Source organism: Balaenoptera physalus, assembly GCF_965194825.1.
Source record: "Balaenoptera physalus genome assembly, chromosome: 9".
NCBI lineage: Eukaryota > Metazoa > Chordata > Mammalia > Artiodactyla > Balaenopteridae > Balaenoptera > Balaenoptera physalus.
Window position 1 is genome coordinate 101,261,789 of NC_138888.1, and position 16,038 is coordinate 101,277,826.

Genomic DNA, 16,038 nt, shown 5'->3' on the forward strand with positions numbered 1-16,038 from the left:
AGGTAGCAAATCATCTCTTTCTGCCCTCAGGGAAACCACATATATGACGCTATCAATGGTGAAACATGTCTTTTACGTTAATTTTTTGCATGAAATTTTGCAAACTTTGAAATAAACTTTTTAAAAGTAAAGATAGGGACCTCCCTGGTGGCACAGTGCTTAAGCATCCACCTGCCAAAGCAGGGGACACGGGTTCGAGCCCTGGTCCGGGAGGATCCCACATGCCACGGAGCAACTAAGCCCGTGCGCTACAACTACTGAGCCTGCACGCCTAGAGCCCGTGCTCCGCAACAAGAGAAGCCACCACAATGAGAAGCCCGTGCACCGCAACAAAGAGAAGCCCCCGCTCGCCACAACTAGAGAAAGCCCGTGCTCAGCAACGAAGACCCAACCCAGCCAAAAATAAATAAAGATAAAATCCTGGTTTTGTAAAAAGATGCTGATCAAAATAGTTTTTTGGAAACATATTTTCATTACGGAAAGATGTTAAGTATATGTGATTATGTTTCAAAGTCTGAGCAATTAGCAATTAAGTTTATTTTATTTTTCAAAAACACCATCACATAAAATCTCTGTCTACATGATGTGAGTGAAAGAAGCCATACCTTGTGATAATATCCATCAGGAGTCTGTTGCATTCCTTGTATTCCAGGAGGTCCCTGTATTAGAAACAAATCAAAGACATACGTAAACGTTTACCAAAACAATGTGTATTTAAATAATGTATCTAAGAACTCTTAAAATCTCACAGGTAAGAAGAAGGGAGTGTCTGTTCGGTCAAGTATTCTAATTAACAGAGAATCACATGGACATTAACTTATCTGGTTCTTAAACGTATTTCTAGGTTAAATCCTGCATGGATCCAAAGAAAGGTCCTAACTGGGAACACGTAACATTTTACTAAAAGGTCGGCCATCAGCATATTCCTTATTAAAAGGAATCTTACCCATAAAACTCCTCAAGGGAAGAGGCTGAAGAGCTTCAGTTTATGTTTGACACTTCTTATAGGGCTTTTATCAATGAATTATGGAAATGTATGCCCACGTGTTATTACCTTAAAAAATAAGGGAAAAATATTTTTTTGCTATTGCTTTACTTTTTTGAATTAGTTGGGTGAAAATGGGCTTCCCACGGACTTTCAGGCCAGAAAAAGATATCTGCTATATAACCTTGGGCTTAAGACATTTAAATACATGTAGTTTTCAGATGATGTGGAAATATTCATGAAGCACTACGCTGAGCTTTGGGTGGGTAGGAAGGAAGTAAAGACATTTGTCTGTCCCTAAAACTTCCAGGAAGAGAGGAAGAGAAGCGTTCTCTGAGTTTTTCAGGGATTAAATTTTGGGGAAAGGGGTGTAAGAAAATGCAAAGATTAACATGATTTTAATTTAGGTAGTTCAGGCCAAAATAGATTCAGCTATCTCAGAAAAGAGACTGCATATTTCATCCGCACCTCTAAAGCTCCTAGGAAGAGAGAAATGTTACAGAAGCAAAGTTCTCAGAAGATAAGACACTGAAAGATCATGATTCAGCCAACCAAAGTCACTATTATACAAAGATTATTATTTTTAAAAGGGAACGAAAGCTTTGGAAAGTGAAGAAACATTTTAAGGAACATCTGCTAGCTGCACTCACTGACATAGGTAACACCTTAGGTTATCCTGAAAAGATTAATGTTGGTCAACATTTATGACGGGTGTTTCTTAGAACGGCCTGTGACAGAAGATCTGACATGAAGGCTTTACTTTGTGCCATTAAATGTTGAGGACAGCAAGATGTAGTGATGGATGATGGAAGGAGGCTGACATAACTCGTGAGAAAATAATAGGCCTTGTGAGGAACGGAGCTGGCTGTGGTTGGAAAGACAAACGACGCTGTTACCTTGCTGGAATCAAAACAGAGCTAATGTCAGAAAAGAATTCTCAAGGCGCTATGTATTTTTCAGGTTCTTTTTCCATCAGCCAGCTTTGTGTGACGTATTCCAGGTCAGGTAGTTGAAGCGAAGAGGAAAGCAATTACTGAGTTGGGGGTTGTTTCACAAAGTTTCCGGCCAAGAAGGTGCAAGTTAGGAGCTCATTCTTGAAACTCAGGAGACATGAGACTCCATACACATTGATCCTTCTGCAACTATTTTTAACAAGGCAAGGAGAAATCTTAGATACCGTATGTAGTAGCGTCAAAGGTAGCTTAGGGGTATCTGCATAGCAGGCATTGGGTGAATGGTGAATGTGTATTGATCATAAGGTCAATTAGATCAAAGACTAGTGATGTGGTAGGTACATTTAGCTTCAGACACATTTGTCTTAGCTAAAAGGGAAAGGCTTAACAAGTGGGGCTCCTGAATACAGCAGATCAATTAACAACGTCTGTCAACTAGAGCAGAAGGATCCATCAAATAACCATGGCACACATATAGGTAGTGTGTATTGTGAGCCAGGCATTACACCGAGGGTTTCAAATAGACTAACTCATTTCATCTCTACGATGACACCATGAGGTATGTACCATCATTATTTCCAATTCAAAGATACAGAAAAATGAGCGTTTGAAATGGTTAACTGGCCCAAGGTCACACCCCTGGTAAGCGGCAGGGCTAATATTTAATGAAGGCAGCCTGGCCCCAAACTCACTTCTTATTTGCTCAACTCTTGTAACTTAAAAGCAGATTCTCAGCCTAAAATAACTTTTGCAGGAATTTTTAAAATTATGCTTATGGAAAGGAAAACTGTCCCAGTATCCTGCTCCTGTTAGTGACAGATACCACGGCTTTGCCCTATTTGTGTTGGATAGGGAGACACAGGATGCCCGAGTTAACGGGATAAGTAGACAATTACACAACAGCTTTAAAATGCTCATGAGCTCCCGGGAGACACACCTGTTCATAACCCAACTGTGCTCGCGTGTAATTACTGGAGTGGTCCATCAGCCTGGCGTGGGGAGAGACCCTGATGTAGTTTCCTACTGCAAACAACCATGCCTGGTGTGATGAAGGGAATTATTAAAGATACATTCAACTTGGGAACATATATGCTCGGTAATAGTTTAAAGCATTTAAAAAGGGGTTTTTTTTGTTGGTTTTTTTTTTTTTTGGCTAAAATCTTGCTAGAGGTGGAAGACAGAGAAATATCCTGTCTGCCACAAGCGTCATCAGATGCTAGTGTGAAAATGATCAACTGTTTGCATTATCAGCTCCTTAGATTTCAGTTTGGGCTACAGATTCCCAACGTTTAAAGGATGGGAAGAGTTCTGTGTTAAAGCTTCTTCGGTCCTGGTCTTGGCCGCACTTTCACTTTTCAGCCAGTTCATGCAGCATGCGGAGCTCAAAGAATCCACTTTTGCCTTTTTTCCCTTCCCTGGTCTTTGCTGCGAACTCCCTGTGCCCGTCAGGGCTGGGCCTTTGGGTCAGCTTTAGCACACCCTTGACGTTCTGAATCAAGGTCTCCATGGCTCCTCAGCCACTCTGCTCCCTCTCTGGCCCTCCCTCCTGAACTGTCTTCCTTCCTCCCTCTTCTCTGACAGCATCCTTCAGCTCTCCATAACTGCTGACTGAGCCTCCGTGCGCCATTTGGGTACCACTCATCTCCACGCACCAACACTCTTCATTAGGAGCTCTCTCATTAGGGGCTCCTTTCAGGACTCACAAATACATATTTTCAGGTTGTACTCAACTGCCTCTGGCCCCGTGGGTTTCCAATTAACTTTGCTAACCACCTTTGAAATACCACAAACCTCTATGAAGAAAGTTGCACTAATCAACTTTTTCCAAAACATGCTAAAAAACAGCTTTGCTATAAGAAGAGATAGAAAGTTTGTTATTGAAAAGTCATTTGGGCTAATTTTCAAGAAATATTTCTAACTTTCTAATGGCTAGTAGAAAAGGCAAAGATCGGTAATTATTTTTCTGATATTAAAAAAATTATTAGGAAGCCTAACCTCATTCATAGGAATGGTAAGATGAGGCATATTTCAATAGTACAGTACTTGCTGGGAAGGTTAATGTAAGAATGAGTTTTTCTCTTATACATATATTCTATCTATAACATTATATATAAATTAGTGAAGCACATTTATACTGATTTATGGTGGTTTGAGTACACGTCTACCTTTCCAGTTGGAATGAAAACTCCTTGAAGACAGGAGTTTCAATCTTTTTTATCTTATCATAACATATAGTACCCCCATCCCAGTATTTGCTGAATTCAATAGAATCTTTTGCAAGAAAAATTTTGAGGGTATAGCCAATTTCTTGCTTGTTCGTTTTGATTTCAGTTAGGAATGGTAGCAAACTGAGCAGGGGTCTTGCTGCTTCCAAACTCACAGAAGACAGGGCCAACAGATGTAGATTAATCTAAGAATCTGGCTAACTAACTGAAAACAAAGCTGCAGTGAGCTCCAGCTAAGTAGAAAAGAGCTTATGGATGGATTTTTGACCAGAATTACAACATGGAAAGTTGTCTCCAATTCTGAGAGAAAAATCAATAAGTACTCTTTAGAAAATATTGGGGAAATCAATTTCTTTTTCTTTTAAACACAGATCCTTTTATTTATCTTAAATATTGGCTGTAAATGAATTTTTTCATTGTCTCTTGAGATTTAATTAACTTAAACAGTTGTAATTTTAGAATAGATTGTTTTTCAGAGAATGTTTCTGCTACAAATTTTTAGTGGCTAAGGAGATACCAGCACTCCAACCTCTCCCCCCCAAAATTGCTGAAAACTCTCAAATTGCAAAATATGATTTCTGAAGCAAGGAGGGGATTCATTAAGTGTTTATACTATGGTTATATTTCAACACAGAGAGCTCAAGTTCTCCTTTACGGGATTACAGTGGGGATGTGGGCCAGATAGCACATATTAGGTGAAATTTAAGGTTCCTGGGAAGGGGCTCTTATTTCTGAAAATGTCTCACCCACCTTCTGGTTTATGCCTGCCTAAAACTTCATAAAGAAAGACTGGTTTATTTGGTGTTGGGTTTTATCACCAGCTCGAAAGCAAGTGTTCTTGGGAGATGTAATACTAATGTTTCATATTCATACAGCTCAGCATAATTCTAAATACGTTTTCACTTATATTTTCTTAGATGGCAGGGTAATGTGACTGCAAAACACATCATCTTATTTGATTCTCATAAAGACTATGTGAGATGGGTATGATTATGTTCTCCATCTGACAGGGAAAAACTGATAGATTTACCCCCAAATCATGCAATAAACAAATGGTAGAACCAAGTATAAGAGTTGTTCCACTTGAATATATTCTTATGGACCATTCAGTAAGTATTTCCTGAGAGCAAGTTGGATGGGACAAAAAAGGGGAGGAGTAATGGGATGTTATATGGCAGGTGGGACAGGAGAAGACAGCACCGAGGGAGGAGAGGGTACAGAAAAGGGGGGAGTGCAGATCCTGAAGACTGTGGCTTCGCAGCCCCCCAGGCCTTTGGCACTCACTTTCTGGCATGAGGCTCTGAGAAGTGTAGTTAAGTCTTAAGATGAACTTTGATTGTAAAAAGTGGGACTCAGAGGAAAAAGCTATAGGACGATGCTAATCAAAGAACTTGGAAAGGTATCAACACTTTTGCTTTAGAAATGGGAGGTTCTGGATTAAATCCTGGGAAAGAAAATAAAACATAATGAGCAGGTGGCAGAGAATGATAAAACGGGGTAATGATAATAATATTAATAAATAACAATAGTAACACTTGGAACGTAGTAACCGTGTGGCAGGTACATATGTTATTGCATTTTACTTTTACAGCAACCCAGTGAGGTAGGCATTATCCTTATGTTACTTATAACAAAAAGTTTACTATCTTACTCAAGGTCATACAACCAGCAGACAACAGCTAGATTTCAATCCAAGTTGGCCTGACGCTATAGCTTTGATATTTTAACTCTTTCCTTTATCTGCCTCACAGTGAGAGGGATGACAGATAGAGAAGAAAAAAAAAAAAATCAATCATCTTAGAGCTGTTTAAAAACACCAAGTAGGGCATTCAAGGGTAAAAGATGGCAGATCTATTAATGAGAGACAAAATCTACAAGGGCCGAGCACAGGGAGCTCTGGGACACAGTGTAGATGCACTTTTTCAAAGACTGGGCAAGAAGAGATCAAGAGGAAAGTGACCAGAATGGGAGGAGGGTGAGGATAAGAGAGAGGAACCACAGGCAGATACAAGAAATGTGAAAATCAAGGAGGGCTTGGATTAGAGAGAGGTGAGAGGGAGACTTCTGATAGGGAAAAGGAAAGAAGTTGGCAATCTTGATCAGCATCTTAAGTAACTTTTGAAGTTCAAATGGTAACAAATGAGGGATAGAGTCTTGGCATTTATGAGATGGTAGAAGAAAAACAAACACAAAAATGGTCAGAGTTGGTGGGAAAAAGACTAGAAACAAGAGAGTAAGATTGCTTAGGGATCATTTTGATAGGCTGAAATTCCTACGAGCATGAAATTGCAGTGGATGAACAGTCATGGGAAAGTAGTCACACTTAGTAAGAAGATGAAATACCCTTCAAACAAAACTACAGTTGTGCCATTGTGTTCTTGTGGAAGAGAGATTTGTGTATTGCCATGTGGGATCTGAAGGATTTAAGTGATACAGCAATACACTGGTTCAAGCATTGGTCAAGGGCATCTTCTGGGGACTTCCCCTAAAAAAGGTAAGAGCAGTTTCGTTAGAAGCCAGCAGCCAACGTTTATTCTTGGTGAATCTCTGGAAATTCTGAGAGCAGCAGTGATCTTCTCTTGTCTCAGCCAGGTCCCCCTTGCCCCACCCCAGTGGCATATACCTGCACTATACTTTGAAAGATCAGTAGCTCCTAAGTGTCTCCGTCTGAGATATTGCCAGCAACCCTGGTTCAGAAGTTCAGAAGCAGCGCGATTAACAGGTGAAGGATTGCAGCGAAGGCAGCTTCTGGGTCCTGAATGAGAATTTTTCACATCTGCCACTTTGGACATTTTTCAAATGCATCCCTCTGTGTATTCCAGAAGTGCTCACTTGAGCTGGGCTTGTCTCTTCTGGCCTGCACACTGAGCTGTGTAATTGAGGGAACTCAAGCAGAGGCAGTTTATGGTTGTATGAATAAGCAAAATACTCAATATGTGACCTGATTGTTTTGCAAAATTCCACAGCGCCCGGTTTCACTTGTCATTTTGGAACAGGAGTGGGAGGGTGAGGCTGTGACAGCGAATGCATTCAATGGGTGTAATTAATCCATTTCATAAAAGCAGACTTTCTAAATTATGCTGTGAAGCTCAGAAGTTTTTAACACTTTACTTTCCAAGGGAGAAAAAAAAAATCATTTTTAAAGGAGCTTATTTTCCCTGATACCATGAAACAAATCCATCTAATTGGTGATAAAGCCCATTGCATTCTTGACAGAGTGCCTTGCTGGGACACTGATGACTGATTTCCATGGTATGAGAGTTAGAAAGAAATGATCCCTCCCCTAATGCTGTGATTCTGCGTATCCATCCATAAAATGTTTCATACTCATTTCCCCTCAGTATGTCCTGCAAAAGCAAAAACGTTATGTGTCAGTTTCCTGTAACATAAGGAGCAACAGGAATCTCAAGAGGGGCTTGCCTCCCCACAGAAGCCACATCACTGACGCTGCGTGAGGCAATTAAAGCCACCGGGGCATGAGAACCAGTAAGGATGGAGATGGTGAAACAAAGGATCTGTATCCAGCGGCATCGCCCAAAGTTCACCATCAACAGAAACCATACCTGGGGAACAGCTGAGCCTGCACCCCCCTGTCTGACCTCAGGAATCTCTCAATACACCTCTCAAACCTGAAGGGAGGCTGGCTTACACAGCCTGCAGCTATCAATGCTTTGAGATTCCACTTATGTAACTGATAATATTCACTCTCTTTAAAAGTGTTGGTACATGTCAATCCCAAACTCCCTAACTATCCTTTCCCCCCGCCATTTCCGCCGCCCACCCCTGTAACCACAAATTCTTCTCTACGTCTGTGCTCAACAGGATGTAACAACCTAAATGGGAAAAGAATCTGAAAAAGAATAGATACATGTATGTGTATAACTGAATCACTTTGCTGTACACCTGAAACTAACACAACATTGTTAATCAACTATGCTCCAATATAAAATAAGAACGTTTAGAAAAACAAGTGTTGGTAGGATGACAGCGCTTCCTATGCACAGAAAATGTGATTCCCAGGCAAACCGCAGAGACTTCAGACAGCCAGGCTGATGGCACTGGCTTACACGCTGCCAAGTTACGTAGAGGCCAAGGGCATGCGCACAACTCGAATGGCTGGGGACATTCTGGACAGCTCTGGACAAAAGCAAAGTGAGGTTTTCTTTTGTGGTGATTGGAGCCTCCACTTTCCACTCAAACGTCTGACATCAAGGTTTCTTTCTGATCTGTAGGTCATACTCATGATAAATCTGCAAATGACATTTCTTGGCTCAACTGAACCGCACGGTTACAGAGGGTACACTCAGGGAAGTTCTGGAAAAAAACACTGAATGATTTCATTTTTAAAACACTTTGCCCCATTCTACAAAGGATTTCAGGCAAAAGAGAAGACGCTGACGCTCTAGGCCAGTGAAGAAGTAATTAGTGATATTAACCTCAGCCCATCCCACAGGATGCTTTTCCTGTTTTGTCAAAGAAATCTGGAATATTTCAAGCATGCTGGAAAGTATAGAATATAATATGATAAATCCCCATGAATCCGCAATCCAACGCTGTCAAGTCCTAACCTTCGGCCATATTTACTTTAGATCTCTTTACTTTTTACTGAAATTACAGATATAACTGAAGCTCCTTTGAGTCTCACTTTCTACAGAATTTCCTCTCATGTTTCAGGTCCCCCGGATCACCCGGATCATGCTGAAAACTTGTTGCTTCTCTACTCACATAACTTCTTTTAGTCTCTCCTTTGATGGAAACAATTTCCTACCAGGTTGTAGCTGCTGTGAAGAGAAAACTGACTGAATAGATTTAGCTAAGCCCCTTACTTCTGGAGGCCCAGACTTTTCTTATTTTTAAAATGGAGATAATCTTTTCTTGCCTGTTTCACAGAGTTATACCGCGGTAAAATGAAATGCCGTATGGAGATACTTTTGTAAACGATATCATCAAATACAAATTATACGATTATTTAGGAAACAAGTCTCCCTTTTTGAATATTTCTCAAAGGCCGATCAGATTTATCAAAACCTTACTGTTTACCTCCCACAAAGAAACAGTATTTAATCTATGCACTGGCCCAATAACAAGTTTGGTGACCATATATCAAGGATTTCAAATATTCTGTCCCATCGTTGCTATACACAACGTCTGTCATTCAGAAGTCTTAATAGTTGGTTTCAATAACATGACCCAAAATGAAGAAAAGGAGTCAATGGCTGTAAGAACATAAAATCCTTTTCTTCCCAAGTGTATCTATAATTAGTAAAAAAACTCAGGCATTCAGAAAGTGGCTAATAATGTCTCACTGCTGCTGCTCATTGGGAGAAAAAAGAGAGAAGTAATTAGGGAGTGGAACCCAAGTGCTGGTTTTCACATTCTCCACCTGAGACCCCAGCTGCCTCACATGCATGTCTACGGATTCTGTGGCCACACAAGGTGACACTGGAATGTTACTAATGTTGGCAACAGCTGTTTTGTCTGGGACCATGGCCCCAGTGGGGGACGAGTGGCAATAAAAATGATTAACTGGCCAGGCCTCTATTTTATAGGTCTTAGGTATCTTTATTTTTAACTCTGAGGAAGTCATCTTATTTTTATTATGAATAAAATTACTATTCCCATTGACACAGATAAATGGTTAGGTTCTTTTCCTCCAAAGATATCAGTACAGTACATGGCCTTTATCCGTTAATAGACCAAAGAGACTAAAGTTCTTTGCTGAAAGGAAAACTGAGAAACAGAAAACCCTGATCAAGTCAAGGCTTGTAGACGGATGTTCAGACTATGAACTGGATTCCCACTGAGACATGATGGTCCTCAAAATGCATATAGTCACACAGAGTATTTTAGCAAGAAGTCAAATGTTTTAATTGGACATTTTTGTCATCCACTTTATTGAGCAGTCCAAAATGTGTCTGGGGGACTAACTTCCCTTAGGGGTGGGCCTTGCTAACATTAACTTTGCACCGTGGGTCCTCAGTGCAGAGGAAATAAGGCTGGAGATGAAGACGGAAAAGGTGGGGATAGTGATGGATAACAGGGCACAGATGTGGGAAGGCATTAGTTCCACGGTGTTTCCAGAGCATAGACTTTCATGGTTATAACTGCTCATCTCAACCTGCAGCCTATCAGAAAGGAAGCCTCAGGTGTAGCTGTGGGGAAGAGAGAATGACTTGTATGTGATGAGATTCTCCATCTCCAAGGAAAAACATGGTGTCCCCTGGATTCAGGCTGGGCTGAAGTGAAATGGGCAACTGTCAAAGCTTTGTCTGTTTCCTTGTTTTCTCAGCAAACAAGTCTGTTTCCTGTCCATGCAAAGACTAGAAATGATATGCTACAACGATGTTGCCTTCAGAATTATCATTAGGAATAATCATCTCATCACATCAAAATAAAAATCTAACCACTTGAGATAAAAACACAGACAAAGACCTAGAAAAGGGAGATGTGACCAGTTGATTATTTTCCTTGCCACTTATTCTCCCCCCCGGCTCCCCAATTCCACTCTCATAAGGCTAAGCCACTCAGCTCCAAAGCCTCCTCTGGCACTGTTCTTCTCCTAGCTCCTTTCTGTTTACTGAACCCAGCAACCTCTCTCCCACCTCAGGCCCTTTGCAGTTCCTGATCTTTCTGGTTGGAAAGTTCTTGCTCTGGGCCTCACATGGCTGGCTCCTTCTCAAGTAACGTCACCTAGATGCTCAGAGATGCCACCTGGACCACCTTAACTAGGGCAACAACTCTTCCTCCCAAACCACTCTCACGCTACCCAGTTTATTCCCCTGCAGCACTGCATATTAAGCTGAAATTGTTTTGTCTGCCTATGGAATTGCCTCTTCACCATCGGTCCCTCACCCCACACACACACGATAGAGTGTAAGTTACTGAAGGTAGAGACCTTAGCTTTAATTTGTCTGTTTGTTTGTTTTTTTTTTTATAAACCACTGTATACTCAAGGCTTGTAATAGTCATTAACACATGCTAGGTGATCGAGGTAAGTATGTGTTGGATAAATGAATTCAATTTCACATCCTAAATTCACTCTTTTAACCATGTACCCTGCTCTGTAACCATAACCTTCAGGACTGAGCAATGACATGCATTAAAGGTGAAAGAAGTTCTACACTGAAATTAAAATGAAAATGGAAACAACACGTTTGTGTATGTTTTAAATCTTATGGTTGCTTTAGAAAAGAAGCGTAAATTCCATCAGAGTCAGCTCCCACAAAAACTCACGCTGCAGAGTTTTATCAGCGTGTTACAATAAGTCAGCATTTTAGAGGAAGCTAAGGGCTTTCACTTCTAGAGGGCAGCCAATTGACATTGAAATTGACTATTGATGAGCTAGTATTTGTATTTAAAATACAGGATAAGCATAAGATGCAACAAAATACTGAAAATAAACGTTGAAAATCATGTAGATTTATAATTAAGCCTCAAACACTGAACAATCTCCAGACCCTGGACAGCCTCCCGAGGGCTGAAGAGTGTCATTCTTCTCCTAGAGCTTTTCCAGTGGGAACAGTAGAGGGAGCTCCTGCTCCACATTACAAATTAGGTGAATTTCTGTGACACATGTGAGCCCACTGCCCGATTCTCTTACTGCAGTAATGAAACAGTGCACAAAAACAATGCCAGAGGAAAAAAAAAAAAAGAAAGGAAATCAAGGGCCCTGCCTGCAACAGAAAGGAATAATAACACATTTTCCAATTAATGTGGTTTTTAATAAACACGTTTACAGTGATGATGAATGAGAAGTGAAGCAAGTGTCAAACGGGTGGGCGAAGACATGCCGCCTTTAATGGCTCATTAGTTAAACTCTCCTGTTCCGCCTCATTGCCAGCTGCTCTGCTCTCCCTTCTAAAGGAATGAAAACCTGGAATACTCTGAAATAAACTAAGGCATTTCAAGTCTCGAGACTCTCGAAGCCTCATCATCCTAACACAAGGCCACTATTTTCCATTCCTTTATGCCACTCAGATAACTGGAAGGCTTGAAAGACAAAGAAATTTTTACTGGAGAGTGAGTGAGAGAATAAAGGTGGGTTTAGCGGTCCGTTCCTGGGTCTCAAGTCTACAACCCCTACTTATACTTGTGTGATCTTGGGCAAGTTACTCGACGTTTCTAAGCATCCTTTACCCTATTATAAAATGAGCATCATTTCTACTTCTCATGATAGTTGTGAGGATTACATAATGCGCTGGCAGTGGAGCACCGAACACAGAGCTAGTGCTGTAATCATCTCTCCCGGTCCATTTCTCTCTCTTTGGAATCTGTTTCCTCAGGAGTTACTGCTATTTCCTTCCCCAGGGAGAGGCTTAATGCTCTCGTGCTTCCTCTCTGAAAACTGCTCTCAATCATAATCTTAGGGGCTTCCCTGGTGGCGCAGTGGTTAAGAATCTGCCTGCCAATGCAGGGGACACAGGTTTGAGCCCTGGTCGGGGAAGATCCCACATGCCGTGGAGCAACTAAGCCCGTGTGCCACAACTACTGAGCCTGCACTCTAGAGACCACGAGCCACAACTACTGAGCCCGTGAGCCACAACTGCTGAGCCCGTGTGCCTAAAGCCCATGCTCTGCAATGAGAAGCCACTGCAATGAGAAGCCCATGCACCACAACGAAGTGTAGCCCCTGCTCACTGCAACTAGAGAAAGCCCGCGTGCAGCAATGAAGACCCAACGCAGCCAAAAATAAATAAATAAATAAATAATTTAAAAAATCATAATCTTAGTGTATTTGCAGGTATCATCAGTCCAAGACATTGTTACCTAATGGTTTCCCTCCAATGAAGAATATTCATTCAAAACAAGATGACAGAAGTTACTTGGGGGAATTTGGGAGCTTTTCCCTTTGTATAGGTAAGATCAGCTCTGCTTATTAACAGGAAATTGGACCAATAGTTTATAAAAAGTGCGTTCATCATGAAGGGTTGTGGTCAGCTCTGTGGACCAGTTAGTTGCCCCTCAATTACCAGCATCTCAATAAGAATAATCTTATGTATGCAGATTACATGTGTCTAAGTTTCAACTAAACCTTCCTCAAAGAGAGGAAAAATTGCTATTAAGTTTGGGAAGCTAAATTGGAGTAATATATATGACTTTGATGAAACATTAATTCATAAAGAAAATCTAATAACATTAGTTCAAAGATCTACTTTTAGTAAATATTCCTTTATTAGAGTCTTTCCCCTAGAGAATGTACTCTCTCAGGGTGAAAAAGATTGTCCTTCCACACACACAAAGTTGTGGGAAATTATTCTTTGTAAACAACTAATCTTTTTGGTACAAATGTTTCTTAAGAAAGTGAGGAAAGACAAATTTGGCTTCAGGACAAACAATCACAAATAGAATGGTTGGTTAAAATGTTTTAATTATTTGAGTTGCTTCAGGCCATTAAAGATTTCTTTCTTCTATTTTTTTAAAATCGTCACTGACACTCCCCTGAAGAACAATACTACTTTTGATGTAGGGAACATCTCTGAAGCCCTGAAGGGGAGAACATTTTCTTGAAGAAACTGAGCAAAGTATGCTGTTATCAAAGGATCCATGCATCCTAAAAACTCCTATTCCTTGGTTCTTTTCAGACAATCCCACCAGTCAGAGTAAATCAATAAAAAAATTTTCCCTTAGCTTTTCTGAAGGCTAATTGCTCAAACATAATATAATAAAATTATATGCTATACTATTCACTCATTTGAGGGACGTTATGTATTATTTAATTATTGCTTGATAAGAGAGAAAATTACTATTTTTTTATAGTTCACACTGTCATAAGACATTCTAACACATGCTTTAGGAATCTCAGGCGCCAGCCAGTAGGGTGAGTCAGACACCTTCTCCCAATCTCAGTCGGAAGGATCTTGGTGCCTACCAACCTTTCCTTCTTTCTCTTGTTACCTTCCTTCCTGTTGTGAAGGGGGGAGGGCTCATCTCACATAAGGTACAAAGTGGAAGAAGACAAATAAAAAACAACAACATTTTGATCTAAAAATGCCCACAAGTAAAGGGGGACGCCTCTTAAGCTCTACGTCAGTTGTAATAAAATACAAATGACTAGTAAATACTATGATAGCTGTAATGGATCTCACTCTCTCTCAGCAATCCAACTACTGTGCCACTAGAGAGACCTATCAGGAAATCTGGCCCTGGGACTCTCCACTCAGAGCTCTTCACAGATTGTCCTGGCTTCTCGGGACATGTGGAGCTCACAGCAGTTCTGCCAGGGTGCTGCCCGGGCTGGACCCGACGTGTCAGTGCTGTGGTCAGAGCTGTCTGGCCGCCGCCTGCCCTACTCCCCGGGGCTCAGCACTCATGCTTTTGTTCAGGCTGCTTTCCTCTGTCAGCAGCTCCTAGCTTGCTCTCTCCTTCCCCTCTATTTGCTTTACTGGACAGACCTTCTCAAATTTTACAGAAACAGCTTTATTGAGGTATAAGGGAGACACAAAGAACTGCACGTATTTAATGTGTACAATGTGATGAGTTTGGACAGATGCAAACACCTGTGATCTCATCACCACAACCAAGGTAACTGACATACCCAGCACCTCCCAGACTTTCCTTGTGTCCCTTAGTGTGTGTGTGGGGGGGGGGGGGGGGGGGTAAGAACACCTAACATGAAATCTACCCTCTTAACAGGTTTTGAAATGCACAATACTGTATGGTTACCTACAGGTACGATGTTGTAGGGCAGATCTCTGGGGTGTAATCATCCTGCCTAACTGAAACTTTATACCCGTGGAATAACACTCCCCAGTACTCCCGTCCCTATGTGTTCTCTGCTTCCATAAGTCTGACCATTTTAGAAATCTCATAAAGTGGAGACATGCAGTCTTTGTCTTTCGGTGAACTGGCTTATTTCACTCAGCATAACGTCCTCCGGGCTCAGCCACGTGTCATGAGGAGCAGGAATTCCTCCTTGTTTCTAAGGCTCAAACTTTATGCTTCAGTTGTCAATTCCAGAAGAAAACCACCCTGGCATTATCTTTTCTAAGTATTCTTCCTCTTCCAGAAAATTCACATTTTCTGTGAGTTAAACTTAAATACTTGAAGGGCAAGGGCCACATCGTATTCATTTTTGCAAGTCTAGCTCCCAACACTGTTAGGCACATAGTAGGCCTTAAATAAATGTTTAATCGTTTGTGAAACTATTAAATGATGTGAATTAGGAGCAGGCTGATTTTTGTATAAGCTCATTTTCTTAAAATGTTAGTTAACATGATCTTGAAAGGACTGACTTTGAAGAACTCTGTTCATTTCTAACCATTTGGGAAATAACAGTCCTCTTGCTAAAGTACATTATGTTTAGGGAAATTAAACATGAAGGTGGCATAGAAGAATGTGGGGAGCCAGGTATTTCACCTTTCTTTTCAATGCTTCCCTTAACTAACTCCTGTAAGAATGACAAGGACTTTTTGCAGTATGGTGGTATGCATGTCATCTATTATGTGAATAACTTAAAAAAATACAAAAGCTGATGAAAAATGTACCCCAAGATAGAGTTTTGATAATACTTGTATCAGACAAAAGATATTTAATCCACTAGAGGAGTTATCCCAGAATCAAAAAGACAATGAGTTTCTGTAAACCACAATTCTTATACAAAAATGAGCTGATGATATAGTCTAATACTTCTTTTTAAACAAGAGCTGACCTATGAATAAAAACCTTTTCTTTTTTGCATAGAATTTCCCCCTTTTTTGTGTAGTCTAACAAATTGGTATTTTATTATATTACAAAATAAACCACTTTTCTTTTAAATACCGTGTACTCAGGATTTAATGAACACTGTGTATCAGACCCATAGCTGAGTTTAAATTCTAAATCTAATACTTGAAATAAAATAAGTACCTCTCTCCCCCAAACACTCTGGCAATCCAAA

General features: G+C 40.7%; 1 protein-coding gene across 3 annotated transcripts in view; it reads right to left on the minus strand.

Moving 5' to 3' along the window:
- Positions 1–16,038, minus strand: part of COL19A1 (collagen type XIX alpha 1 chain) — a 398,856-nt gene that overhangs the window by 98,074 nt on the left and 284,744 nt on the right. For all 3 annotated transcript variants that reach the window (XM_082474165.1, XM_082474166.1, XM_082474164.1), the window contains one exon: positions 606–659. In XM_082474165.1, the coding sequence (XP_082330291.1) occupies positions 606–659 (54 nt within the window). The remainder of the gene's footprint in view (positions 1–605; positions 660–16,038) is intronic.